The following is a 27,544-nucleotide window of genomic DNA, read 5'->3' as shown; positions in this document are numbered from 1 at the left end:
CTCCTCCTCCTCCTCCTCCTCTACTCATGTAAAAACACGCTGATTCCTGGACCATCCGCGGACCGGATTTAGAAGGTGATTGGGTCTTAAGTTTGCCTACCCATGCTCTTGATCTAGCAGGGTGCTAACTTGAATAAAATATTGCCGGGGGGGGGGGAGTAAGCACAATTGATCACATGACACAGTGCACGCACACTATTTGAATGGCAATGCCCATCAGCTTGGGGTGGGGGCAGTCCCCTCAAATATTCTATTGGGGGGGCGAAGGGACCTCGACCCCTAGAGAGTTGGCACCTATGTGATCTAGCCCCATTCTGGGGCCCTGTGTGACACAAAAAAGGATGCTATTATTAATTTGTTATAATATAGTAAAAGTGTGGAGCAGTGGGATAATAAAGTTGAACATTGGAATTATAATAACATAGTAACAGAGTGGAATGATCTACCATGGGAGGTTGTGGACTCTCCTTCCTTGGAGGCTTTTAGGCAGAAGTTGAATGGCCATCTGTCGCTATGTTAGCTGAGATTCTTGCATTGCAGGGAGTTGGACTAGATGGCCTTTGGGGTCCCTTCGAACCCTATGATTTTATGGCTGGGAGCACATGAACAGTGCATGCTAAGGCAAAGCATTGATTGTGCACCTCTAATTTACTAGACAGCATCTTAAAAAGCAGAGACATCACCTTGCCAACAAAGGTCTGTATAGTAAAAGCTATGCTTAGTGATGTATGGAAGTGAGAGCTGGACCATAAAGAAGGCTGGTGGCTGAAGAATTGATGCTTTTGAATTATGGTGCTAGAGGAGATTCTTGAGAGTTCCATGGACTGCAAGAAGATCAAACCTTTCCATTCTGAAGGAAATCAGCCCTGAGTGCTCACTGGAAGGACAGATCCTGAAGCTGAGGCTCCAAGACTTTGGCCACCTCATGAGAAAAGAGGACTCCCTGGAAAAGACCCTGATGTTGGGAAAGATGGAGGGCACAAGGAGAAGGGGACGACAGAGGACGAGATGGTTGGACAGTGTTCTCGAAGCTACCAGCATGAGTTTGACCAAACTGCGGGAGGCAGTGGAAGACAGGAGTGCCTGGCGTGCTCTGGTCCAGGGGGTCACGAAGAGTCAGACACGACTAAACGACTAAACAACAACAACAAATTTAGTACCAGCACAATAAAGGATTTACTAATAAGGGATAGAGGAACTTGCAAGGCAGATCACGGAAATGGACGGGAGATGCAATGTGTGACTAACAGTGACATCTGGCGATGTGTCGAAGTACTGCCAGGCAATGTGCGGGTTAGCTTCGCTTTTCACATCTGAAGGGAGGAAGAACTCCTGATGAGCATGTCCTTTTGCCTGAGCGGATTTCCCCAAGCTAGTGCCCTCCAGATATTTTGGAAAGCAACTCCCACCAGCCCAAACCCATGCACACTTACTCAGAGTAAACCTTATGGACTTAAGCAGGACATGCTCACACCTAACTGACCAGAACTTGCCTCAGAATGGATATTGTAGAGTTTGAAAAGATTCAGGAAAGGGCAACCAAAATCGATCAAGGGGATGAAGTGAGGAAAGGTCACAGCAATTGGGACCATTTAATTGGGGGGGGGAGATGTATAAAAGGGGACATGACAGAGGTGTGTAAGATGGTGGGTGGGGTGAATAAAGTGGGTAGAGAGACATTTTGCTTCTTCATAATACAGTGGTACCTTGACTCTCAATCCATTCTGGAAGTCTATTCCAAAACCAAAGCGTTCCGAAACCAAGGCACGCTTTCCCATAGAAATTAAGGCAACATGGATTAATCCATTCCAGACGTTTAAAAACAACCCCTAAAGCAGCAATTTAACATGAATTTTACTATCTAATGAGACCACTGATCCATCAAATGAAAACAATAAACAATGTACTGCAGTCACACAATCAATCAATCAGTAGCTGAACTGGGTTCCACACAGTCACAAGAACAAAACAAAAAAGCTGCAAAAACAAAAATGCAAAATAAATAGCAAAAACAGACAGACCTCAGCGTAACATTCAAAATGGAAGTGTCAGCATATCACTCGAAACGAAAGTGTGGCACTCAAATCGGAAGCATAACACTCAAAACGGAGCATGTTCGGCTTCCGAAAAAAGTTCGTAACACTTCTGGGTTCCAAGTTCCAAGTTCTTTGAGTAGAAGAAGAAGAAGAAGAAGAGTTTGGATTTGATATCCCGCCTTTCACTCCTTTTAAGGTAAGGAGTCTCAAAGCGGCTAACATTCTCCTTTCCCTTCCTCCCCCACAACAAACACTCTGTGAGGTGAGTGGGGCTGAGAGACTTCAGAGAAGTGTGACTAGCCCAAGGTCACCCAGCAGCTGCATGTGGAGGAGCGGAGACGCGAACCCGGTTCCCCAGATTACGAGACTATTGCTCTTAACCACTACACCACACTGGCGTTCGAGAACCAAGGTACCACTGTGCTGCAATTCAGGGTCATCTCATGAAGCAGGATGTTGCAAGATTCAGGACAGACAGAATTAATTGTGTGCTGTGTGAAGAAGTATTTTAACAATGGAATTTGCTCCCATGGCAGGCAGTGATGAGCACCAACCTGGACACCTGTAAAAGAGGATGCCACAAATTCATGGAGGAGAGTAAGGCTGTCAGTGACTGTCAGAGGCAGTATGCAAGGTGCAAGACTGGGGAAGGCTGCCACTGCTGGCTTCTGTTCTTATCACTTTATCCTCTTTGTAAACTTTAGAGTTTACAAACTTTAGAGTTTTGTGGTTTATTCTTAACAACCAATTTCATGCAACTAAAATAAAATGGGGGGGGGGGATTGCCAGAGGCTGCCTGAGATTTTATCAATGTAAAAAAAGTTAAAGGACCCCTGACAGTTAAGTCCAGTCGCAGATAATTCTGGGGTTGCAGCGCTCAACTCGCTTTACTGGCCGAGGGAGCCGGCGTTTGACCGCAGACAGTTTTTCCGGGTCATGTGGCCAGCATGACTAAGCCACTTCTGGCGAACCAGAGCAGCGCACGGAAACACCGTTTACCTTCCCGCCAGAGCGGTACCTATTTATCTACTTGCACTTTGACGTGCTTTCAAACTGGTAGGTTGGCAGGAGCTGGGACCGAGCAACGGGAGCTCACCCTGTCACAGCTATTCGAACCGCCAACCTTCCAATCGGCAAGCCCAAGTATTTGTTTTTTGGTTTTTTTATGGCTGTTTTTAGCGAGTCTTGCTTTTGTCTAGAAGCCGCCTTGAGATGATGTATAAACAAATAAAAATATACTAAATAAGATCATTAAGTTTGCAGATGATACAACGGTGGTTGGTTTAATCACAGCTGGAGGGGGGAGGCGGCCTGTAGGAAGGAAGTTGAGCAGTTGGGGGAGTGGTGCAGGAAAAACAACTTACTCCTTAACTTAAAGAAAACAAGAGAGATTATTGTGGACTTTAGGAAATGTAAATTGAATATTCAGCCACTTATTATTGAGGGAAAGTGTGTGGAACAGGTCTCAGTATTTCAATTTCTGGGAATGGAGTTGAGAGATGACCCAACCTGGGGAGAAAACAGCAGAGACCTGATGAAAAGAGCACAGCAGAGGTTATACTTTGAGAATCCTCTGGAAAAATAATCTCTCAAAGGACCTGTTGATGGCATTTTACCATTGTACTGTTGAGAGTGTATTAACTTATGGTCTGTGTGTGTGGTTTGGGAGCTGCACGGTCAGGGAAAAAACAATGTTGTCCAGGGTTGTAAAGACTACCTTGGATCAAATCTACCCTGTACCTGGAAGAAGGTACAGGTTTATAAAGACTAGGACTAGCCGCCTCAGAAACAGTTTCTATCCAAATGCGATTTTGGTTTTAAACACAGTATAAGGTAGTCTCTATGGGAGTATATTGTATTTAATTATGGGGTATCAGAGTTTTTAGGGGGCTAACCAGGCTGGGATAGCAGGCTTGTTGGTTTTCGAATGTATGGTGTAGATTTTTTCAATTTCGCTCTTCTGTATGGGACAATGACAACAAAAATTATCGTATGCTATCGTAAATAATAATTTTTATTTTACCCGTGAGCAAAACACGAAACAAACAACCCCCATTGCAACCTGCCTGCCTTTCCTTCCTAATGAACCTGCTCCAGACCTTCAAACCCACCCGCCCCGGAACACCTGTCGCATCGGACTCAGGTATGACCGCGCCCTTTCGGGCGAGCGAGGTTGAATGGAAGCTCCTCCCCGCCGCTCCATTCATTCCTTCCAGTCTGTGCGTGGAACCCTGTGACGCCACACACGCCCCTGCCTGCCTGCCGACGCTGGTTGGCTGCTGCTAGGCAGCGGGCGGGGAGAGAGGAGGAGCGTTGCCTAGGCGACGGTAGGGCCCGCTCACGATACACAGCCCGGCCTGGCTTCAGCCAGCATCTCTCTGGGCTCCAGGTAGGTTGAGCGGCCGCCAGGGAGGAGGAGTGGGTTACCTGCCGTTGCTAGGCAACTGCCTTGCGCCTCCTTCCTCCCCCATATCTGGCACCCCGCCCGAGAGAGGGAAGGGACTGACCTCGCTGTTACCCTCTTTCTATTTCCCCTTCCCATGGGGTAGCTGCGTTGTACATCCTCTTCCTTGCCCTATGCAAAGAGGGGTTGCTTCTCCACACAACTTAGGAGAGCATGCATGAAGTCTCTTACCCCGGATTAGTTACCCAGCTTTAGCCCACTGTTTCTTTTTTAAAAAACACACACAAAAACTGAGGTGCTTCAGCACGTGGGTTTACTGGCTTGTTTTGCTTTTGCTGCGCTGCATTTTTTCTGTTTTCTTTATGTGTTTTGAACTTCCGATGAAGGGCAGCGTACAGATGTAATAAATCAGTAAAACAAACTTTAAAATGTCTACTCGGAGGCAAGCCCTATTGATTTCAGTGGAGGTTACTCCTGGGTAAGTGGGGTTAGGATTGCAGCTGTTGTAGAAAAGAAGGTGGACATTTTTGCTGCACTTTGGGGGGGGGGAGGTTTGTTTTTTTTAGTGTCCCCTGAAACCAGATTTCCACACCTGCGTCCATATCTCATTTTATTTCTCTTGCTGCCTTTTCCGTGGTTGCAACCGTGCTCAAGGTGGCTTACACGGCGCAAAAAGCTTTACATAAATACAAAAGTAAGTAGTAATAAACAATGAAGAAAACACATCAAAAAGCACGCAACCAAATGGAACCATTTCCACGTAAATCGCAACAGATTTAAAAATAAAGGTACAAAAAGAGAAAAACCCACATCAAAAAGTACACAAGGCAGGGAGCAGGTTTTTCAGGATTCGCAGCCAAGATGGGATTTAGTTTGCTGCTTAAAAGAATTTGTAATGGCCTTATAAAACATAAAACAAAACCCTCAGGTTTGAGGTGGCTGGAAGGAGGCGGAAGGGGACGGAATGAATGGAGATTGTGACCTGTGTCAGTGATTGTAAGTGTGGAATCATAATATATTGTTAAGGAATGCTCCTTTGTTTTGGATTGTTTAATGGGAGTTCTTTTGGAATATTGTTGTTTTAAAGTTCTTCCCAGGTTTGCCATATACTGCAAATTTTAGCATTATTAATAATAGTGAGAACATACAGCCTTTTGGGTGTGTCACTGTTGTTTCTGTATTGCAGATTTCTTTGTTGGGGGGGGGGCAAGGGAAAATAGTTGTGTGCCTGAGGTCACCAGGTGATTTTGTGTAGGGCATTTCAGTGAGGAATTTTGCATCTCACATCCTTGGGCGCTGTACTATGTGTGTCACAGGATCTTCGAATCCACTGGAAGCAAACTGGAAGGAAATATAGGGCCTTCTCTGTGGCAGCTCCTAAACTGTGCAAGTCCCTCCCCAAAGAGGTATGTCTGACACCTTAGAGTCAGAGAATTGTGGAACTGAAAGGGAGCCCAAGGGTAATCTAGTCCAACTCCCTGTGTTTGAATTCGCTCCTGGTTTTCATTAAATCTTTATTTATTCTTATGTTGCTTTTTGTTCCCCATGGTCCCCAAAGTTGTGAATACTTGGAATATAATGATAAAACAGTAAAACACAAAGCAAATGACCAAAATCTCCATCTATGCGCACACACATATAAATATTTAACAGTGAGGAGGATACACATAATAGCCTAGTTAATGGGAAAAACTGTATGAAAATGTTTGATCATCAAAATCCAGCAATGGAAGAGACAGGTACATTTTCTGAGGTGAAGAATTCCAGAGATTGGGGGTTGCTATGGAGTCCTGCGTATCCATTTATTTTAACTATTGTTTATGCGGCTTAATATTTAAAAAAATGGAGGGGGGAGCCATGTGCTTTAAATGTATGGTGCATATGTGACCTTAGACAGAGGAAATAGAATAGGACAGAAAGGTTAGCACTGCCCCCTCCTACCTTTGCCTGATCCAATTTGAGTGGCCCAACTAAATGTAGAAATACCAGGAGATTCAGTGGAAATGGTTCATCTGTTTGGTGCTTGCAGGAAGCAGGCCCAGCTTCCTCTGCCCCAGAGGCTCCTCTCTCCAGATGTAAATAGGAGTGGTGTGGCAATATATACTACATGGTCCTTCTGCTCCCCATCCTCGCCCTATACCACCTTCACCACCCCGGGAATGGGAAAGCTGGGAATCAACTTGGGCAAAAAAAAAATGAGAGGCACAAATGCAAGATGGGTGACACCTGGCTTGAGAGCAGTACATGTGAAAAGGATCTAGGAGTCTTGGTTGACCACAAACTTGACATGAGCCAACAGTGTGACGCGGCAGCTAAAAAAGCCAATGCAATTCTGGGCTGCATCAATAGGAGTATAGCATCTAGATCAAGGGAAGTAATAGTGCCACTGTATTCTGCTCTGGTCAGACCTCACCTGGAGTACTGTGTCCAGTTCTGGGCACCACAGGTCAAGAAGGACACTGACAAACTGGAACGTGTCCAGAGGAGGGCAACCAAAATGGTCAAAGGCCTGGAAACGATGCCTTATGAGGAACGGCTAAGGGAGCTGGGCATGTTCAGCCTGGAGAAGAGGAGGTTAAGGGGTGATATGATAGCCATGGTCAAATATATAAAAGGATGTCACATAGAGGAGGGAGAAAGGTTGTTTTCTGCTGCTCCAGAGAAGCGGACACGGAGCAATGGATCCAAACTACAAGAAAGAAGATTCCACCTAAACATTAGGAAGAACTTCCTGACAGTAAGAGCTGTTTGACAGTGGAATTTGCTGCCAAGGAGTGTGGTGGAGTCTCCTTCTTTGGAGGTCTTTAAGCAGAGGCTTGACAACCATATGTCAGGAGTGCTCTGGTGGTGTTTCCTGCTTGGCAGGGGGTTGGACTCGATGGCCCTTGTGGTCTCTTCCAACTCTATGATTCTATGAACTCTCCACGTGAACAGAGCTCCCTGCATGTAGAAAGGTAGCTGCTTGGTCCTCTCTGACACTTGTAGGATGCCTGGAGATCATGCCCCATGTGCACTCGGGTGAAGCAGAACCACAGGACTTGTGGAAGTTTGAGCCGCAACCGTTCCGTTCCCCTCCCAGTTATTCTGCCACACTGATTCCCCGCTGTCTTTGAATCACAGGATCTGAAACTGGAGCTGAGAACACATGAACTGGCGCAAAATTGGATGGGACAGGAGGGAAGGGGAGATTCTCCCCCTTATCCCCACTTTTGTGTTATCTAAGGAAACAGGCATTCCCAAACCTAAAATACATAATTTTTCTCTTGGTTCTGTAGCCTGTTTCATGTGGGCCTATCAAGGTGATGGCTCTGGAAGTTAACATTGTTGAACACTGTCTTTCTCATTTATTCTGACATTTATGTGTCTGGTTTCTCAGCAGATAATTATTTTGCTGTTCTCTTGTCTAGATCCTGTGCTATGACCATTAAGCTGCAATGCTCAGAAGATGATCCAAAGTGATAATCAAAACCAGATTCCTTCCGATGAAATAGTTAAAGAGCTGGTAACTCTTTGATTTATTATTGTAATTGATTGTATAGTTGATCGTATTTTATTTGACTGTGTTTCTTTTCTGAATGTGATTGAGGTCCAGGGTAGTTTGACCTTTGTCTAAGAAACATGAGAAGTGCCCTTTTGGCTCAAACTAAAACTTCCTGATACAGGGCTGCCTTCAGATGTCTTCTAAAAGTTGTATGGTTCTTTATCTCCTTGACATCCACATTTAAAATTGTATCTTAACCCGTATTTTAACTGTTTTTTCTTTTTCTATTATGTTTTATTGTAATTTTATTGGTGTTAGCTGCCCTGAGCCTGGTTCTGGCTGGGGAGGGCGGGGTATAAATAAAAATTATTATTATTATTATTATTATTATTATTATTATTAAACATAGCCAATGACATCAATGACACATTTTGGCATGTGCTTGACTTCTCCTTCTCATCAAGAAGGAGGTCAAAAACAGTGGTTGTCTCTCTCTCTTTTCTTCCAGTGTACCTGTAATGGACTGTCTTATGACAGAATTGACCTAGAGGGATCTTCAGTGAGGAGCCTGGAGATGTTTTTCTCTGGCTACCCCAGAATAGTAGGCCTGTCGCATTTCCCCAATTTAACGAGGCTGGTTCTCGTCAGACAGGCCATCCAAGAGATTTCTGACCTGCAGTACTGCCTGGTACTTAAAGAGCTATGGGTGGCCGAATGCTGCTTGACAGTAAGTGGGCTTAATAGGCTTTTATTTTAGCCTTTTATTTTCCAGTGGGCAAGGAAGGGTGGATGCACCCTTGACCAACTGGCTTTCCTCTCATTTTGAAGTCCAGGAGTGTGTGCAGGGGGTGGGCTGAGGGGGTGAAAGGGGTAAGGGAACTGAGCTTCCTGGAAAAGAGCACGTCCGATTGGCTGGCTGGAACATCTTTTGTGGGCCTGCAATTGGCGGGATTTCCCCAGACAAGGTAATTTTACTCAAGCGCGCACTTTTCTCCCTTTTTCGGCTGGTGCTTAAAACTGACGCACGCTCCCTTCTTTTCAGAAGATCGATGGCTTGCAAAGATGTGCTTTGTTGCAAAAGCTTTACCTCTATTGCAACATGATTTCAACTATTGAGAATCTGGAGAAGCTAACAAAGCTGGAAGTTGTTTGGCTTAATGGGAACCAGATTAGAGAAATAGAGGTGAGCCTGGGGTTTTCTTTGTTTGTTTTGGCCATTCATTCCTGTCTGACTCTTCTGGTTGGGGCAAGACAATTTGTGCATGTTATCACAGTGATGCCACAAGCACCTTCGAACAGGTGTCCTTGAGAGCCAGTGCAGTGGAATATTTAGAGTCTGGACCAGGGAGACCAGTGTTCAAATCCCCACTTGGCTGTGAAGCTCACTGAGTGACCTTGGGCCAGTCACTGCCTCTAGTCCTACCTCACAGGGTTGTAAGGATTAAATGAGGAAGGAGGGAACCCCGCACACTAGAATCATAGAATCATAGAGTTGGAAGAGACCACAAGGGCCATCGAGTCCAACCCCCTGCCAAGCTGGAACCACCATCAGAGCACTCCTGACATATGGTTGTCAAGCCTCTGCTTAAAGACCTCCAAAGAAGGAGACTCCACCACACTCCTTGGCAGCAAATTCCACTGTCGAACAGCTCTTACTGTCAGGAAGTTCTTCCTAATGTTTAGGTGGAATCTTCTTTCTTGTAGCTTGGATCCATTGCTCCGTGTCCGCTTCTCTGGAGCAGCAGAAAACAACCTTTCTCCCTCCTCTATGTGACATCCTTTCATATATTTGAACATGGCTATCATATCACCCCTTAACCTCCTCTTCTCCAGGCTAAACATGCCCAGCTCCCTTAGCCGTTCCTCATAAGGCGGGTGATACCTGGCTTTCAACATCACAATATATCACCAGCTGAACATCATGATATATCGATATATCACAATGTCTGAAATAAGGATGGAATTACCATATTTTTCGCTCTATGGAATGCACCAGACCATAGGACGCACCTTGTTGTAGAGGAGGAGAACAAGGGAAAAAAAATCTCCCCCTCTCTGCTCAGCGCCCCTTCAGCAAAGCAGCAGGAGAAACGGAGCCCCTTCCACTTCTCCTCCCGCTTGGCTGAAGGGGTTCTGCACAGCTCTCCCTCTCTGCTGAAGCCAGGAGAGTCTTGCTCTCCTGGCTTCAGCGAAAGCAATGCGAAGCCTCCGGAGCGCAGCAGAAACTCGCCTCGCTCCCTCTGCGCTTCGGAGGCTTTGCGTTGCTATCGCTGAAGCTAAGGAGCCTGCATTCGCTCTATAGGACGAACACACTTCCCCTTAATTTTTGGAGGGGAAAAAGTGCGTCCTATAGAGCAAAAAATACGGTACATAAAGGCAAAGAGCAGGGCTGGGCTATACGTGCTTTTCAACTTCGCGATAGATCACCAGCTAAACATTATGATATACTGATAAATCACAATGTCTGATATAAGGATGGAGCTCTGTAGAGGCTTTGGTTGGCTTCACAGTTTCCCCCACATTGTGATAATTGCATAGCACACCTACCGACCTGCCCACACCATATATTTCCAGGTCAAAAATTATGAAACTAATATCATGATATGGACTTCAAACCGGTTTTGGACGATATATTGAGAAATCACCCAGCACTAATGCACACCATCTTGAGCTCCTTGGACGAAAAGAAGGGATATAAATCCAATAAATTAAATTCATTAGTACAGGGATGGCCCAGCCAACATTCATCTCCTGTGTCCTGTTTGCCCAGGTAGTGTTGAGAAGCTTAATTTCAATTGTAGATGTGCTAAATGATCTGGAACTTGCTGAGCAAAGCATGTGACAGCTGCATATGGTCCCTGCATATCTTGGCTAGACACAGAACAGTTGAAACCACTGAGCCTCTTGGGCTTGCCAATCAGAAGGTCGGCGGTTTGAATCCCTGTGACGGGGTGAGCTCCCGTTTCTTGGTCCCAGCTCCTGTAAACCTAGCAGTTTGAAAGCACACCAAAAGTGCAAGTAGATAAATAGGTACTGCTCTGGCGGGAAGGTAAACGGTGTTTCCGTGCGCTGCTCTGGTCTTGGTGTTCCGTTGCACCAGAAGCGGTTTAGTCCTGCTGGCCACAGGACCCAGAAAGCTGTCTGTGGACAAACACCGGCTCCCTCGGCCTGAAAGCAAGATGAGCGCTGCAACCGCATAGTCGCCTTTGACTGGACTTAACCATCCAGGGGTCCTTTACCTTTGCTTCTGGGTAGACATATATACGATTGTGCCGTTCAGCTGATTTTTTTAAAATTGGCATTCTGTCTTTCCAGAGAACCCAGTGAACTGTGGTTCAGTAGCAGGGGCAGACTATGGGCCTATAACTGAGGATTCTCACACCCAGGAATCTTTTAAGGAAAGCCATTAGACCAAATTTAAGCCCAAGAAACTGCCCAAGATTGTTGAGCACTAGTGAAGAGGTAGAGAACCACCTAAACTCTTTGTTTTCCCTCTGAAAGTTGTTATCAAAGAGTTATGTGGCACCGTAAAGACTTAAGAGATTTGTTATCGATAAGCGTTTCTGGGCTGGAGCCCAATTGCTAGTTTCCGAAGTGCCACAGAATGTATTTATCACAGCATATTAGATGTGCAGTTTGATCTTAACATTTCCAAAAGCGTTTGTTCTGCTAACGTAAGTTGGCACATGTCATGTCCGAAGAACTAAACTTGATTGATTAAAAACCTCATCATTCTGTGATCAGCACTGCCACCCGGCAGGAACAACCCTACATTTATTAAAGCTTTGAGGTATTCCGTGACCCTGAAGTCTGTTCCTTACAAATGTTTACAGGGGCTGAGCACGCTGCAGAAGTTGAAGGATCTCAATCTCGCGGGGAATTTAATTGGCAAGATTGGTAGGTGATGCTTTTAAAATGTTGAGACACGTATCTGCACAGCTGAAAGTATAGAGGACAAGTCTTGGGGAGGGGACGTGGGCAGTTTTCTAAATGATACTGGGGGAGAAGAGGAAAACTGCTGTGCTCTAGAGTGATTGAAGCAAAGGCTAGAAGAGACTGGGGACTCTCCAAAGCCCACTCAGTAGTTTCTGCACTGACATTTGATGCTAAGACTAAAGATGGAGTGCATGTGCCTTTCTTTGTGGGGCAAGGTTCCTGTGGGAATGTTCAGGGATGCAAGAGAAGATATATTGTCTGATTATATCCTTATGCAACTTGTGTTAACAAGTCCCCCAATTTCAGCAGAGTAACACATTCCCCTTTATTTTAAGCTTTGCAACGGCAGCATTTGCTCAGGCTCGCTAAAGCCTCTATAATAACTATTCTGGTATTTCCCCCTTATTCCCTCATAAAATAGAAGAGACGACACAGTCTTTTACAAAAGTATAAATAAAAAGAGTTTACATTCTGTTCACAATCAGATCCCAGAAGGCAGACTTAGCTTAATGAAGTAAAATACACTTGTAATCTATCTCTTAAGAAGACAGTCTCTTTGTCCTCTCTTGGCTGGAAGTCACATGCAGAGGAAGTCTGTCCCAGCCCAGAAGGGGAGGCTTGGGAGCAGCGGGCAGGCGGTGCGCCACTGCCACACGCTCCCAGGCTGCTTCCTTGGCAAGTGGAGAGCCGCGCAGTAAGGTCATGCAATAAGGTTGCAAATATAAGCAGCACTTTAACTTTTCAGGGCCCGAATTTGGAAAAAAGTGCAGCTTATATTCAGGCCAATACGATAGGTATTGTTCCAGTGCATCGGCACAGGCCTTTCCGTAAGGCAGATCCACACCCTACAGCTAAAGTGCCTCTCTTCTCCCAAAGAATCCTGGGGACTGTAGTTCCATGCTCACGAAGCTACAGTGCCCAGCATCCTTGACAGACTACAATTCCCAGGATTCTTTGGGGGAAGCCATTGGTGTGGCATGTGCTTTAAATGGATGGTGTCAATCTGCCCATATCACAATTGGCTGAGAGTCCTTGGAATGCAGCTAGGAAGAGATTGCAGGAACAGGAACAATCCCTGTCACACGTGATTTTCCTCTTCTTCTTTTTTAGGATATCGCTTGGATCCCAGTGCAAATATAGAAAAATTAAATCTGTCTGGCAACCGAATATCATCCTTTAAGGTCTGTGCTGGATTCTGGCTGCCAGGGCTCATGGTGCTCAGGCTAAAACCCTGCCTACTTACTTTGTTTATTTATGTACTGCATGTATGGCATTTCTGTCCCTCCCCTTCCTCCCGAAAGAGCCCAGGGCAGCAAACATCAACATGTTTAAAAAATAAAATTTAAACTAAAAAATAAGATTTAAACTAAAAAATAAAATTTAAACTAAAAAAATAAAATTTAAACTAAAAAATAAGATTTAAACTAAAAAATAAAATTTAAACTAAAAAAATAAAATTTAAACTAAAATCAAAAGATATTTTAGCCATAAAAAAAATAAATCTACAAATATTTTGAGTACCTAAAAACATTTAAAGGCAATCGGGTACCATCAAGGTTGCTAATATTAAGTTTGCCACGGCCACTATAAAACTACCCTGCACTCCATAAAACTTAGGGAACAAGCTGTACTACCAAAATGATTAAAGTTTTAAATGACAATTTTAGGTTATATTTTAGTGATCAAGATTTAATATATGCTGCTATATCTGAATTGTCTCTGTTATACCCAATTACAATTCAATGTATTCCTGTTGTGTTTTATGATTTTCCTGATATTGTAAGTGAGCTGGAACTGGTCTGTGACCGTAATACAGTGGTGCCTCGCAAGACGAAATTAATTCGTTCCGCGAGTTCTTTCTTTTTGCAAAGCACCACTGCATTTAAACACTAACAAAGGCAGGGAGGGGCGGGGAGAAGCAGGGCAGCTGCCACAGCCGGTACCTCGGACTCACCCGCGCCTTGTGGACACCGCGCGACGCGGCTGCTGGAGGGCAGCGGGGCTCAGGAGCGCGACTCCGGCTGCAACGCTGGCTGCTGGCGGCAACGGCTCTCTGAGGGGAGCGTGCGAGGGGGGTGGGCAGCGGCGCGAGGCAGCCGGAAGGTCGGCCGTCAGCCGGAAGGTGGGAGGGAGCCGGAGGAGTGGGGAAGCGAGCGTGCGTGCGTGCAGTGACTGTCGCCATGGCAGGAGAGGCAGGGCCGTTTTGTCTAGCGAAGCAAGCCCTTTGGAAAATCCGTCTTGCAAATCACCTCAGAAAATGAAAAACCCTTTTGTCTAGCGAGTTTTTCGTTTTCCGAGGCATTCGTCTTGCGGGGTACCACTTTAATAAAATTCATTCATACCCTGCCCTGAGGTATCACCTGTGGCTCCTAGAAGCTGTCAGCATGCGATGGCAACCACACCCCAGGAAATGTCTCCTACTGGCTGCCTAACCAAGGTGAGGGGAGCTGATGGGTCTCAAACCCTCGGTGAGCTAGGGGCTTCCCCTACATGTGAAGACAGGCTCAGGCGGATTGAGCAGACAAGACCAATAGCGAGTCCATCAGTCAAGAAGGCAGTTTCTGCATGTGCTGTAGAGGGAAGTGGGGGGCAGGTGGGGCTCGTCCACCTGGGAAGGGAGCCCATCTAGGAGAAGAGAAACTCTGATCCTAAAATGCCGCTGCCTTGTGAGACACCTTCGAGAGAAGATAGGGCTAAAACGTAAACATATGCAAATCCAGAGTGGAGTCCCCAAGACGCCTTGTACTTCTGCAGCCAAGGTGGGTGTCAAATATCTTGCTCTGCTTTCCTTTGGACCACCTCAGCCAGGCCAAGAGGGAGGGCCTTGTCACCTGAGTAGCCCAGGACCTCCATACACTTCCCAGGCATGTGTCCAGGGTGTGACACTTCGCTGCTGCTAATGCAGAGGTTTGACTTCACCCCTGGAGATGTACAGTGGTACCCCGCAAGACGAATGCCTCGCAAGACGGAAAACCCGCTAGACGAAAGGGTTTACCGTTTTTCGATGCGCTTCGCAGGACGAATTTCCCTATGGGCTTGCTTCGCAAGACGAAAATGTCTTGCGAGTCTTGAGGTTTTTTTCCGCTCCCCACCCCCTTTTTCTAAGGCGCTAAACCGCTAATAGCCTTTTAGCAGGTAATCCGCTAATCCCTTAAGCCTTTAATAGCCGCTAATAGCGCTAATCCGCTAAGCCGCTAATAGGGTTGCTTCGCAAGACGAAAAAACCGCTAGACGAAGAGACTCGCAGAACGAATTAATTTCGTCTTGCGAGGCACCACTGTACTCCATTGTCTCTCGAGACAGATGGATGCCAGTAATAATAATAATAATAATAATAATAATAATAATAATAATTCCCTGACAATAATAATAATAATAATAAAATAATTTATTACTTATACCCCACCCATCTGGCTGGGTTTCCCCAGCCATTCTGGGCGGTTTCCAACAAGAAATAAAAAATACATTAAAACATCAGCCATTACAAACCTCCCTAAACAGGGCTGCCTTCAGATGTCTTCTAAATGTCAGATCATTGTTTATTTCTTTGACATCTGGTGGGAGGGTGTTCCACAGGGCAGGCGCCACCACCGAGAAGGCCCTCTGCCTGGTTCCCTGTAACTTGGCTTCTTGCAGGGAGGGAACCATCAGAAGGCCCTCGGTGCTGGACCTCTGTGTCAGGACCTTTTCCTCCAGAAGCATTTTATTTTAAAAATCCAATTTAAAATTTAAAAAATCTAATTTTATTGATTTATTTTTTTAAAAAAAACATTTATTTTTATCCACCTTGATGCTGAAGTCCATCCCCCCCTCCCAATCCTCTTTCCCCTTCAAGATTTCTCTGGCAGATAAAACGCAGGGGACGAGATCCAACTCATTTTGACAAAATGCAAAGACTTCTTTTCCCTCCTGCGACGCCCTAGGCACCCCACCACCACTGAGCAGATTTTATGGGGCTGGAAGCGTGAGATGGCGTGAGAAGCAGATTTCTGTCGTGCGAGTGAGTCGGCGCGCTTGGATCTCGCCCAGAATATGGGATGCGCTAGGAGGCATACAATCTTCTTGTCCCCGCTTTTCTCAACAGGAAGTCACCAATTTGGCCAGGCTGCCTCGTTTAGTCGATCTCTGCCTGAACGACCCCCAGTACGACCCCAATCCGGTTTGCCTTCTTTGCAATTACGCGACGCACGTCCTGTATCACATCCCTCAGCTCCAGAGGCTCGACACGTACGATGTATCTTCCAAACAAATCAAGGAGCTGGCAGAGGTCAGTGGAGACTCCCTCGTGTCTTTATTAGGATCACCTGGTTGGCATGTCCGGCAGTAATACATCTGTGTGATTTGGGGAGGGGGGAGTTTGCTTTGATTCACAACAATAGGCCTTCTAAAATTCAGCTCTTCCAGTATGACCAGTGGCATCAGAGCAGGATTTTGAGGTGGAGCTCCAGGACCAGTGTGGTATAGTGGTTAAGAGCGGTGGACTCGTAATCTGGTGAATCGGGTTCGCGTCTCCGCTCCTCCACATGCAGCTGCTGAGTGACCTTGGGCTAGTCACACTTCTTGAAGTCTCTCAGCCCCACTCACCTCACAGAGTGTTTGTTGGAAGGAAGGAAAAGGAGAATGTTAGCCGCTTTGAGACTCCTTAGGGTAGTGATAAAGCGGGATATCAAATCCAAACTCCTCCTCCTCTTCTTCTAACCAAAATGAGCTGGAGGGACTTCAAACACAGCTGGGCTAGCCTGCCACATCTGGAAGTAATAATGGCCTTGGTCCTGTATACCTGAAGGAGCGTCTCCACCCCCATCGTTCAGCCCGGACACTGAGGTCCAGCGCCGAGGGCCTTCTGGCAGTTCCCTCATTGCGAGAAGTGAGGTTACAGGGAACCAGACAGAGGGCCTTCTCGGTAGTGGCGCCCGCCCTGTGGAACACCATCCCATCAGATGTGAAGGAAATAAGCAGCTATCTTATTTTTAAAAGACATCTGAAGGCAGCCCTGTTTAGGGAAGTTTTTAATATCTAATGATGTATTGTTTTTAACACTCGATTGAGAGCTGCCCAGAGTGGCTGGGGAAACTCAGCCAGATGGGCGGGGTATAAATAATAAATTAATAATGCTGTCCTTTAAAGCCCTAAACGGCCTTGGTCCTGTATACCTGAAGGAGTGTCTCCACCCCCATTGTTCTGTCTGGACCATGAAGACCAGCGCCGAGGGCCTTGTGGCTACCAGACTTTTAGAAGACACCTGAAGGCAGCCCTGTTTAGGGAAGCTTTTAATGTTTAATAGACTATTGTATTTTGATATTCTGTTGGAAGCCACCCAGAGTGACTGGAGAAACCCAGCAAGATGGGCGAGGTCTAAATAAATTATTTTATTTTCATTTTTATTATTTATTATCTTGGTTGCCATGGGTGGTTTTTGTGACATTGCGCAATGACTGTTCCCTCCCTTTCATCTTTCAAAGACCATGGTGATGAAAAAGGTCATGTTCTACAACATGCGCATCAAGAGCGCCCAGCGGCAGCTTAATGAGGAACTCGAGAAGCTAAAAGAGAGGAAGCACAAGCTGCAGAAGCTTCCGGAAGACCGCATAAAACATTTCAGCTACAACATCAAGAACGTAAGCACGGCCCTTGGCAGCGTCAGCCAAGGGCGTTTGGGTTGGGCCCTGCTTCTGGGACTGGCGGTTTTAGTTGCCGTGAGCTTGGATTTTAGGTGTGCTCACATTGCCGCCTTAGAGGGCAGGGGTCTCCCCCCCCCCCGCACCCCAGCCATGCATTTCACAGACCTCCCCCCACCCCCGTTCAGGTCAGCATGGCTTCAGTTAAGTTTCTGTTTGTGTGCACCCCAGGGAGAAGTGACAGAGCAGGGGCTGCCTTTAACCTGTGCAAAGCTGTTTGGGCTGGTTATAAATTTGAGGACTCCCAAGTGGTGTGACACTGGTTTGAGAAACCAGTATCCAACAGTACAATGGACACTTGGGTTGTGAACGAGATCCGTGCGGGAGGCACTTTCACAACCCGCAGTGCCGCGTCTGTGCATGCATGGGTTGCAATTCGGCGTTTCTGTGCATGCGCAAAGCGTGATTTAGTGGTTCTGCGCATGTGCGAGCGCCGAAACCTGGAAGTAACTTGTTCTGGTACTCAGCGCGTTCATACCCCGAAAATGCGCAACCTGAAGCATCTGTAACCCGAGGTATGACTGTATCTACAAAGTTTTGGGTCATGTTGTGAGATTGTGAGATTGAAAACCCGGCACTGGCAATGCAGTTGATTGCACAGTAAATAGGAGTGTGAGCACAGATTTTGTCTCCAATTGGCTCTGGCCCTGTCAGTTCCGGCCTAGTTGTTAGGGGGGCTGAACAAAAGCATCACCCACCCACCCTAGAATGAACATTTGAGCCACTCCCCTGAAATTTCCCCACCTTTTCTCCAATATGAAGGCCATCTCAAAGAGATGGGCTTTGTGGTTCTTCTGAAAGCTGCTCAGTCTTTGGGCTTGGGAAATCAAAGGCCAAACTGCATATTATGATAAGCACACTTTCTTTTTTAAAAGAAGCGTGCTTAGCATTGGTCACCTGATAGTTCTGGGAAAAACCAGCCAGCGGGGGCCCCAATCCAGAAGAAAACAACAGTGCAAGAAGGAGGCAATGTTTACTCTTTCCTTCCAACACTTTCCCCCACAGATCTCTCCTCTCCTCCCCCCCACCTCCAATTTGCTATTTGTTCTCAAAGGTACTGCTTGTTTCAGAGAGAAAGGAAGAGCAGACTTTTCAATGGGATAATTTTGTGGAGATGTGTGTTTCGCTCCCAAACTGGGTTGAGCCAATGTGCAGTTGCTGCTTCTGAAAGAAAACAAGCAAACACTGAAGTGTTCAGTGCTTTGTATGGTTTTAAATAAAATAAAATAAAGGACATGCTTAACGTAAAGCATAAAGGTAAAGGGACCCCTGACCATTAGGTCCAGTCGTGACCAACTCTGGGGTTGTGGCGCTCATCTCGCTTTATTGGCCGAGGGAGCCGGTGTCCAGCTTCCGGGTCATGTGGCCAGCGTGACTAAGCCGCTTCTGGCGAACCAGAACAGCGCACGGAAATGCCGTTTACCTTCCCGCCAGAGCGGTACCTATTTATCTACTTGCACTTTGATGTGCTTTCAAACTGCTAGGTTGGCAGGAGCAGGGACCGAGCAACGGGAGCTCACCCCGTCGTGGGGATTTGAACCGCCAACCTTCTGATCAGCAAGTCCTAGGCTCTGTGGTTTAACCCACAGCACCACCCGCGTCCTTAAAGCATAAAGCATAGTGCAGCCCTAAAGACTGCAGCGTTTTCATGTACTTCTTTTCATCGTTTCCTTTTCCAACAGCTGGAACGTGAACTGGTGGAACTGCAGGCCTCTGGCAAGATACAGGCGAGCAAAGCTATTTCGAGCCAAAACTTAGGCTGCGAAAAATCCGACGAGGAAGCTGAGAGTCCGGATGAGGCCTCAGAGGAATCGAGCCTTGAGCAGTGGTTTCTGCATAAACTGGAGGCCCTCAAAAGAAGAGTGAATTTCTGGAGCAAAAAGCTAGAGGAGTACGTGCGTTTCAGGAAATGTTCAAGGGCTGTTTGAGTAGGCTTTGGGTTTGGAGGTCTTGTGCTCACTGCCCACACCTGGGGTGAAATGCACGGTGGGGTTTCTCTTCCTCCTCAATCCTCCCTCAGCTCCTCCTTCACTTTTCTTGCCTCTTATGAAATGGCTCCAAGCATTATGCAAATCTGCGTGTCATCTAAAAACACAACTAACCACCGAGTATTAAAAACTTTCCTATACAGGGCTCCCTTCAGATGTCTTCTAAAAGTCAGATAGTTGTTTATTTCCTTGACATCTGATGGGAGCGCGTTCCACAGGGCGTGTGCCACTACCGAGAAGGCCCTCTGCCTGGTTCCCTGTAACTTCGCTTCTCACAATCAGGGAACCACCAGAAGACCCTCGGAGCTGGACCTCAGTGTACTGGGCTGGATGATGCGGGTGGAGACGCTCCTTCAGGTTGTTGTTGTTTAGTTGTGTCCGACTCTTCATGACCCCATGGACCAGAGCACGCCAGGCACTCCTGTCTTCCACTGCCTCCCGCAGTTTGGTCAAACTCATGCTGGTAGCTTCGAGAACACTGTCCAACCATCTCGTCCTCTGTCGTCCCCTTCTCCTTGTGCCCTCCATCTTTCCCAACATCAGGGTCTTTTCCAGGGAGTTTTCTCTTCTCATGAGGTGGCCAAAGTATTGGAGCCTCAACTTCAGGATCTGTTCTTCATTGAGCCCTCAGGGCTGATTTCCTTCAGAATGGATAGGTTTGATCTTCTTGCAGTCCATGGGACTCTCAAGAGTCTCCTCCAGCACCATAATTCAAAAGCTCCTTCAGGTATACAGGGCCAAAGCCATTTAGGGCTTTAAAGGTCAGCACCAACACTTTGAATGGTTCTCAGAAATTTACCAGGAGCCAATGTAGATCTTTTAGGACCAGCTGGTATTTATTGGTCCTTCCAACCAAGACAGATCCTGCTCTTTTTGTTGCAGAGTTGAAGCCGTGTATCAGGGAGAAGTCAAGAAGAAGAAGAAAGCCAGTAGTTTGGCTGTGCAGTTTTTGCTGACTGAACTGGAAACAGTGGGAAACACCCGTTTTGAAGAGGGCTCCCCCAGCGATGCCTGGTACAGCTGTTTTGAGATACTGTATTTTGAAACCTTGATATGTATTTTTGAAAGTTTAATTCTTACACCTCTTCATATTTCCACAGAAGTCTCTAAGTACACACAGAGAAGATAAAGTAATTTAAACATCTAGAAACACTCAAAAACAATTCTGCTACAGATGGGAGGAATAGACAGAATGAACCACAAAGCCCACATTCTTAATTTGTTCATTTTTATTTCTGCTTGTGAAGTGGCTTCCTACAAAGCTTCTTAAAACGACAATCAGAAATCTATAAAAATAAATTAAGATACATCAAAATGCAGCACAATTACAGCACATCACAAAACAACGCATAATTCAGTCATCAAAACCATTCACTAACGTGTCTCAATCTGTTCCAACGTTAATTTGCAATTTCATCCAGTATTTTCTCTTCCGTCGCAATTGGCTTATTGTGCACAAGTCTTTCTTCTGTTTTGCCACCCACTGACATACAAACTGACATTTTAAAAAAATTGTATTACAGTGCACAATTGATGCACATACCTCGGCCGTCAACAGCCTCAAAGTCCTCTGTTTTCTTAAACACAGGTTTAATTCCTGCTATGAATTGATTCTATCCCGATTTTGCGCCTTGGACTTCAAAACCCATGGCATCACAGGAGTGAAAGTGAACCGCGTCATTCGGGTGCACAACCGGATTCTGAGGCTGAAATTTGAAGAGAAGTTCCAACACTTTCTGGACAAAGAAGATTTAAATGAGTTCTTGTAAGTGCGTTTTCCTTTTCCTTTTAATTATAGATGAGTAAGACAGCAGGATAGCAAATTCTGGCCAAAGGTGAGGTGCCCTTGTTATAACCAGAGTTTTAAAACCGGAGTTCAAAGTTGGTCTGCATCCTTTGGCTACAGAGAAACCTGGTTAGCAGGGAAAGGAGTAATAGCCCCGCATGCAAATTTCCTGCTCAAAACAGTCCCTTGTCAAAGCTGTTTTTCTTTATAAACACCCACAGTGTTTTGCTTTTACTATTTTTATTATTACAGATTTTCTTGATTTACAAGAGCCAGTGGTGGTGTAGTGGTTAAGAGCGCTGGACTCGTAATCTGGTGAACCGGGTTTGCTTCCCCGCTCCTCCACCTGCAGCTGCTGGGTGACCTTGGGCCAGTCACACTTCTCTGAAGTCTCTCAGCCCCACTCACCTCACAGAGTGTTTGTTGTGGGGGAGGAAGGGAAAGGAGAATGTTAGCCACTTTGAGACTCCTGAAGGGGAGTGAAAGGCGGGATATCAAATCCAAACTCTTCTTCCTCTTCTTCTACAAAAGTGTGTGCAGTGTCTCTCTCTCGTGTTTTTTCCCCATGTAACATTTTTACAAATCAGTTTCATTTGTTGAGACATTAGGAAGAAAAGGAGGAAAGAGTGGCGATGTTTCTATTTTACTTAATATTTGTGGGGTTTCGTGTCAGCGTTGCTTGTGCAGGTTCTTTGCTGTTCACTTGTGTTCCTTTGGTGGTGAGAGAGGTTGGGGTTGGCCTAGGGTGTGCTTATTCATTTGTCGTTGGCTGTTGTGGTCTTTGTTTTCATGTGTGAGTGGGGTGGATGAACACCCACAGTGTTAATGCTTTGTCACATGTCGGGTTTCAACAAACCACGGTACTCCCACAAGATGAGTAGTGTTTCGCCAGCCACTATTGGCCATGGTAATTTAGCTGGCGGCATCTCCAGCTTCAGATGCAATAACCCTTTGAGTACCAGAAGCTGGGGACAAACAAGGGAGAGGGTAGGTAAAGTTAAAGGTAAAGTAACCTGTCCGGTTAAGTCCAGTCAAAGGCGACTATGGGGTTGCGGCACTCATCTCACTTCTCAAGCCAAGGGAGCCGGCATCTGTCAGCAGACAGCTTTTCTGGGTCATGTGGCCAGCATGACTAAGCCGCTGCTGGCGCAACAAGACACCGCGAAGGAAACCAGAGCACATGGAAACACCGGTTACCTTCCCGCCACAGCGGTACCTATTTATCTACTTGCACTGGTGTGCTTCTGAACTGCTAGGTTGGCAGGAGCTGGGACCAAGCAACGGGAGCTCACCCCATCGCGGGGATTCGAACCGCCAACCTTCCGATCGGCAAGAGGCTCAGTGGTTTAGACCACAGCTGGAGACAGGAGACTGGGGGAGGTTGTCTCATGAGCAGGCGCTTTAGCAGCAAGCTCCACATCTCATGCCTCTTTGCCCCTCTCTTTTAAAACCTTGTTTTCAAAAAGTACAGTGGTGCCCCGCAAGACGAATGCCTCGCAAGACGGAAAACCCGCTAGACGAAAGGGTTTTCCGTTTTTCAATGCGCTTCGCAGGACGAATTTCTCTATGGGCTTGCTTCGCAAGACGAAAATGTCTTGCGATTCTTGCGATTTTTTTCGCTCCCCACCCCCTTTTTCTAAGGCATTAAGCTGCTAATAGCCTTTTAGCAGCCAGTGGCGTAGCGTGGGTTGTCAGCACCCGGGGCAAGGCAAGTAATTTGCGCCCCCTAACCCGTGGATTTGCGCCCCCTAACCCTAACCCCCAGATGTTGCGCCCGGTGCGGCCGGCCCCCCCTGCACCCCCCACGCTACGCCACTGTTAGCAGCTAATCCGCTAATAGCGCTAATCCACTAATCCGCTAATAGAGTTGCTTCGCAAGACGAAGAGACTCGCGGAACGGATTCTTTTTGTCTTGTGAGGCACCACTGTATGTTGGTTGCAAGTGCAATGCTGCTGGGACACTATCCACCTTCTTTGTTAATTTCCCGAAAGCATTCATTTTATATGCAAATCATAGGCAAACTTGTGTGGTGTGCCCGGTACCCCAAGACATTTAACGCCCCTGAGCATTCTTGTGCCCAGTACTAGAGGTGTTCTCCCCCCCCCTCTTATTCCCACCTTCCCAATCTAGAAACTACAGGAAGATGCTGGAATATCTCTTCTATGTATCTCCCCCAGACGTACCCTTGAAGAAACAGCAGTTGGTTCAAATCCTAGAGGACGGCTTCCAGGAAGTAAAAAAGGTAACCGGAAGTTTATTTTATTTTAATTTTTTTAAATAGTTTTTATTTGATTTTACAAGTATATAACAGCAACAGCAGCAGCAACTTATTATTTATTCCCCGCCCATTCACATCCACATTTACAGATTCCTCTGAATCTCTGGACTTCCCACCTCCCCTCCATGTGTCCTTTTAATTAAACCTTTTCTGCTACATTTTTCCCAATAATCTATATTTTATATAACATCACTGTCTCCATAGTGCTTGCTTCATTACAAGCGTTATTGCAATCCTGCTAAGGTTGGCATCTGCTTACAGTGGTCTCCAAGACAAATTATAGTTCTTTCCCCATTCTTTATTAAAGTTTGGTCTTCTTGGTAACCGGAAGTTTAAATGGAGACCTCTTGTGTCTCTCTGGCTTCAGAGCGTTTGGTCTGAATTAGCGTCTTCATCTTCAGAAAAGTTCCATAGTACAGCCTTCTACAGACTGTACCACTTCATCGTGCGAGGGAGCCTTAGGATTGAAGTCTACTTTTTATTTCTTAGGGAAAAAAGAAACAAAATGCCTCCACTCAGTGGTGGAGCTTCATGCTCCGGCACCGGGGGTGCGGAGAGCAGGCAGGGTGGGGCTGGTGCGTGTCCCGGGGGCATGGCACTCAGTGTGGGCAGGGGGGCAGCCACAATGGCACCCCACCGGTATTGCGCTGCCGGGGGCGGGGGGCTCCCCCTGCACTCCTCTTCCTCTGCCAGTGCCTCCACTGAAGTCAACGCTGGCCTACTCAGGAGGCGAGGTGAGGTGGTTGCCCCAGGCAGCAGATCCAGCCTCCTCTGCCGCCAATCACTGCCAGTGTATCTGTCTCCTTCACTCTTGGACGCCCCCTGGCACTCCTGCCTCCTCAAGCGAAGGCAGCAGCCGTGACAGGGGGCTGGCATTTTCTGTCTCGCCTGAAGTGGCAAAGTGTCCTGGGCTGGCCCAGCCTGATGTTCTCATTTTCTAGAATGCTGTTAGTACTTGTACTGTATTTGTAGAAAATGCATTTTATAAAGAATAAATTGTACCGGGGGGAAAGAAAACCTATGCAATGGAATGGAGTGTAACGGCTGCAAAATTGTGGGACTCCAGTTTAAGGTCACAGTAACGCTGAATCATTGCCTTTGTTAACTCCCTTTTAAAAGTGAGCATGTCTGTGTCTTAGTCAGTGGTAGGAAGGTTGGGACTTGCCATTGTTTTTCCGACTGTGGAGACTCCAAGAACCCGCCACCCAGAGGAGTTGGAGAGGACAGACAAGCTACAATTTATGGATTGCTTCAGTGGAGTTTTAGAAGCAAGAAGACCCTCTTTTGGGCTCAAGAGAGTGAAATGCATTGCACTGGACTTAGTACATATGTATGATACTGCTGGATCATAAAGAAGGCTGATTGCCGAAGAATTGATGCTTTTGAATTATGGTGCTGGAGGAGACTCTTGAGAGTCCCATGGACTGCAAGAAGATCAAACCCATCCATTCTGAAGGAAATCGGCCCTCAGTGCTCACTGGAAAGACAGATCCTGAAGCTGAGGCTCCAATACTTTGGCCACCTCATGAGAAGAGAAAACTCCCTGGAAAAGACCCTGATGTTGGGAAAGATGGAGGGCACAAGGAGAAAGGGACGACAGAGGACGAGATGGTTGGACAGTGTTCTCGAAGCTACCAGCATGAGTTTGACCAAACTGCGGGAGGCAGTGGAAGACAGGAGTGCCTGGTGTGCTCTGGTCCATGGGGTCACGAAGAGTCGGACACAACTAAACAACAACAACCTGAAGAAGCATCTCCACCCGCATCATCCAGCCCAGTACACTGAGGTCCAGCTCCGAGGGTCTCCTGGTGGTTCCCTCATTGTGAGAAGCGAAGTTACAGGGAACCAGGCAGAGGGCCTTCTCGGTAGTGGCACACACCCTGTGGAACGTGCTCCCATCAGATGTCAAGGAAATAAACAACTATCTGACTTTTAGAAGACATCTGAAGGAAGCCCTGTATAGGAAAGTTTTTAATGCTCGGTGGTTAGTTGTGTTTTTAGATGACACGCAGATTTGCATAATGCTTCGAGCCATTTCATAAGAGGCAAGAAAAGTGAAGGAGGAGCTGAGGGAGCATGAGTCTGACCAAACTGCGGGTGGCAGTGGAAGACAGAAGTGCCTGGCGTGCTCTGGTCCATGGGGTCACGAAGAGTCGGACACGACTAAACGGCTAAACAACAACAACAACGATACTGCTTGCAATGGTTGCCATCCTGCAAGCAAAGAGTTGTCTTCAAAGTCTTGAGTGTGGAGTCTACTTCATCTTCTTCAAGGATGAAACCGCTTCGTCACTCTGCATGACTCAGAAAAATAGCCAACAGAGATAAGGGAGAGCTGAGCTGGAAATGTTTTGCTTAGCATGGCAGCTTTCCATACGAAGGAAGGGGTTTGTTGTAGTTAAATGTTGGGAGAGCATGAAGGAAGATTGGAGGAAGTTTAAAGACTATTTACAGAAACACTATAAGATAATGAATGTTTGATGACACCAGATCGAATGTAAAAGGTTATTAGTAAAAAAAATTAAAGATTAAGAAAGATTAATATTTTATGATATACAGAAATGCAATTATATTAAGATATTAAAATTATGATGAAATTAAATTAAGACAGAGGGAAGGAATTTACTGACAGAATATAAGATCTGGAATACAGAGAAGGAAGGGCTGGGGAGGTTGGTGACACAAGTTAATGCCAAGATTATAATGAGACAAAAACTGTTTTTACTTTTTTCTTTCATATGTTGTTGTTGTTTTGTGTTTATATGCTATTTCTCTGTTATATGTTGTTTTGTGTTTTTCTTTTTTGTTGTGTTATGTTTATTGTAAAACTCAATAAAATATTATTAAAAAATAAATAAATGTTGGGAGAGCATTTAAGGGTCAGTCTGATCTGCCTACTCAGGCTTGCTTTGTTCCTCTTTGCAGCCTGGAAGCGAAGGAGGGGTCCAGCTATCCAACAGTCTCAGTATCTGCGAATGCCCAAGAATTGAATATTTGCAAAAGGAAGCCAGAAGCAAGGGGGACTCCGAGGATACATTCAGGCGTGGTAAATATAGAGAGGTTGCTCTAAGCACCCATGAATACTTTTTAGAGCCCTAGTCACATAAAAAAAGCCTTTTCAGCAGGAAAAGCCGCAGAGGCCTTGCAATAAATGCAGCGGGTTGTGACGAGAGGGACAGAGCCTTGGGTGCTAGCTGGGTGGTCCAGCAAGATGTGAAGTTTTAAGGCCATGCTTTCTGCTAGTGGAAGTGGGGGTGTTCGCAATAATAATAATAAAGATAAGGTACCCCTGCCCGTACAGGCCAGTCGTGTCCGACTCTAGGGTTGCGTGCTCATCTCGCTCTAGAGGTCGTGAGCCGGCACCGTCCGAAGACACTTCCGGGTCACGTGGCCAGCGTGACGAAGCTGCAGCTGGCGAGCCAGCACCAACGCAGCACACGGAAACGTCGTTTACCTTCCCGCTATAAAGCGGTCCCTATTTATCTACTTGCACTTAAGAGTGCTTTTGAACTGCTAGGTGGGCAGGAGCTGGGACTGAACGACGGGAGCTCACCCCGCCGCAGGGATTTGAACCGCCGACCATACGATCGGCAAGTCCTAGGCACTGAGGTTTTACCCACAGCGCCACCCGCGTCCCTAATAATAATAATACATTTATTTATATCCCGCCCTTCCCAGTTCAGAAAACCAGGCTCAGGGCAGCAAACAACAAATTTAAAATACTTAATTGATGCAACAAAAAACAGCATAAAACGTGAATAACCATAAATTCAAAAATCAATTTAGGGGGAAAATGCATCCAAAAAACATTAGATAATCCCCAGGGCTAGCTGGCTAAATTAGTCCTTTTTGGGCCAGCGAGGAGACCAGGGGAGAATTAGCTGTGGGATCGCAGAGTGGGTAATCTTCATAAAAAGGGGAGGGGGAGGGAAGGAAGGGGAATAAAAGATGAGGCT

At 46.3% G+C, this 27,544-nt stretch overlaps 1 protein-coding gene across 4 annotated transcripts in view; it reads left to right on the top strand.

The window, feature by feature from the left end:
* Window positions 1–4,346: 4,346 nt before the first annotated feature.
* The window catches only part of LRRC9 (leucine rich repeat containing 9), a 74,682-nt gene continuing 51,484 nt past the window's right edge, over window positions 4,347–27,544 (top strand). For 2 of the 4 annotated variants that reach the window (XM_083433622.1, XM_083433623.1), the window contains exons 1-14: window positions 4,368–4,425; window positions 5,757–5,846; window positions 7,848–7,942; window positions 8,430–8,648; window positions 8,964–9,104; window positions 11,755–11,818; window positions 12,968–13,038; window positions 15,942–16,124; window positions 17,320–17,475; window positions 19,218–19,426; window positions 20,406–20,537; window positions 21,112–21,288; window positions 23,441–23,552; window positions 26,514–26,634. In XM_083433622.1, coding sequence (XP_083289748.1) covers window positions 7,886–7,942; window positions 8,430–8,648; window positions 8,964–9,104; window positions 11,755–11,818; window positions 12,968–13,038; window positions 15,942–16,124; window positions 17,320–17,475; window positions 19,218–19,426; window positions 20,406–20,537; window positions 21,112–21,288; window positions 23,441–23,552; window positions 26,514–26,634 — 1,642 coding nt within the window. In that variant the 5' untranslated portion in view covers window positions 4,368–4,425; window positions 5,757–5,846; window positions 7,848–7,885. Of the gene's footprint in view, window positions 4,426–5,756; window positions 5,847–7,847; window positions 7,943–8,429; window positions 8,649–8,963; window positions 9,105–11,754; window positions 11,819–12,967; window positions 13,039–15,941; window positions 16,125–17,319; window positions 17,476–19,217; window positions 19,427–20,405; window positions 20,538–21,111; window positions 21,289–23,440; window positions 23,553–26,513; window positions 26,635–27,544 lie in introns of all 4 variants that reach the window. The other 2 variants (XM_083433625.1, XM_083433624.1) reach the window with 2 other exon arrangements.

Source organism: Podarcis tiliguerta, assembly GCF_965153285.1.
Source record: "Podarcis tiliguerta genome assembly, chromosome: 1".
Classification (NCBI taxonomy): Eukaryota; Metazoa; Chordata; class Lepidosauria; order Squamata; family Lacertidae; genus Podarcis; species Podarcis tiliguerta.
The sequence above is the reverse complement of the archived record's forward strand: the minus strand, read 5'-3'. Positions and strand labels throughout refer to the sequence as shown.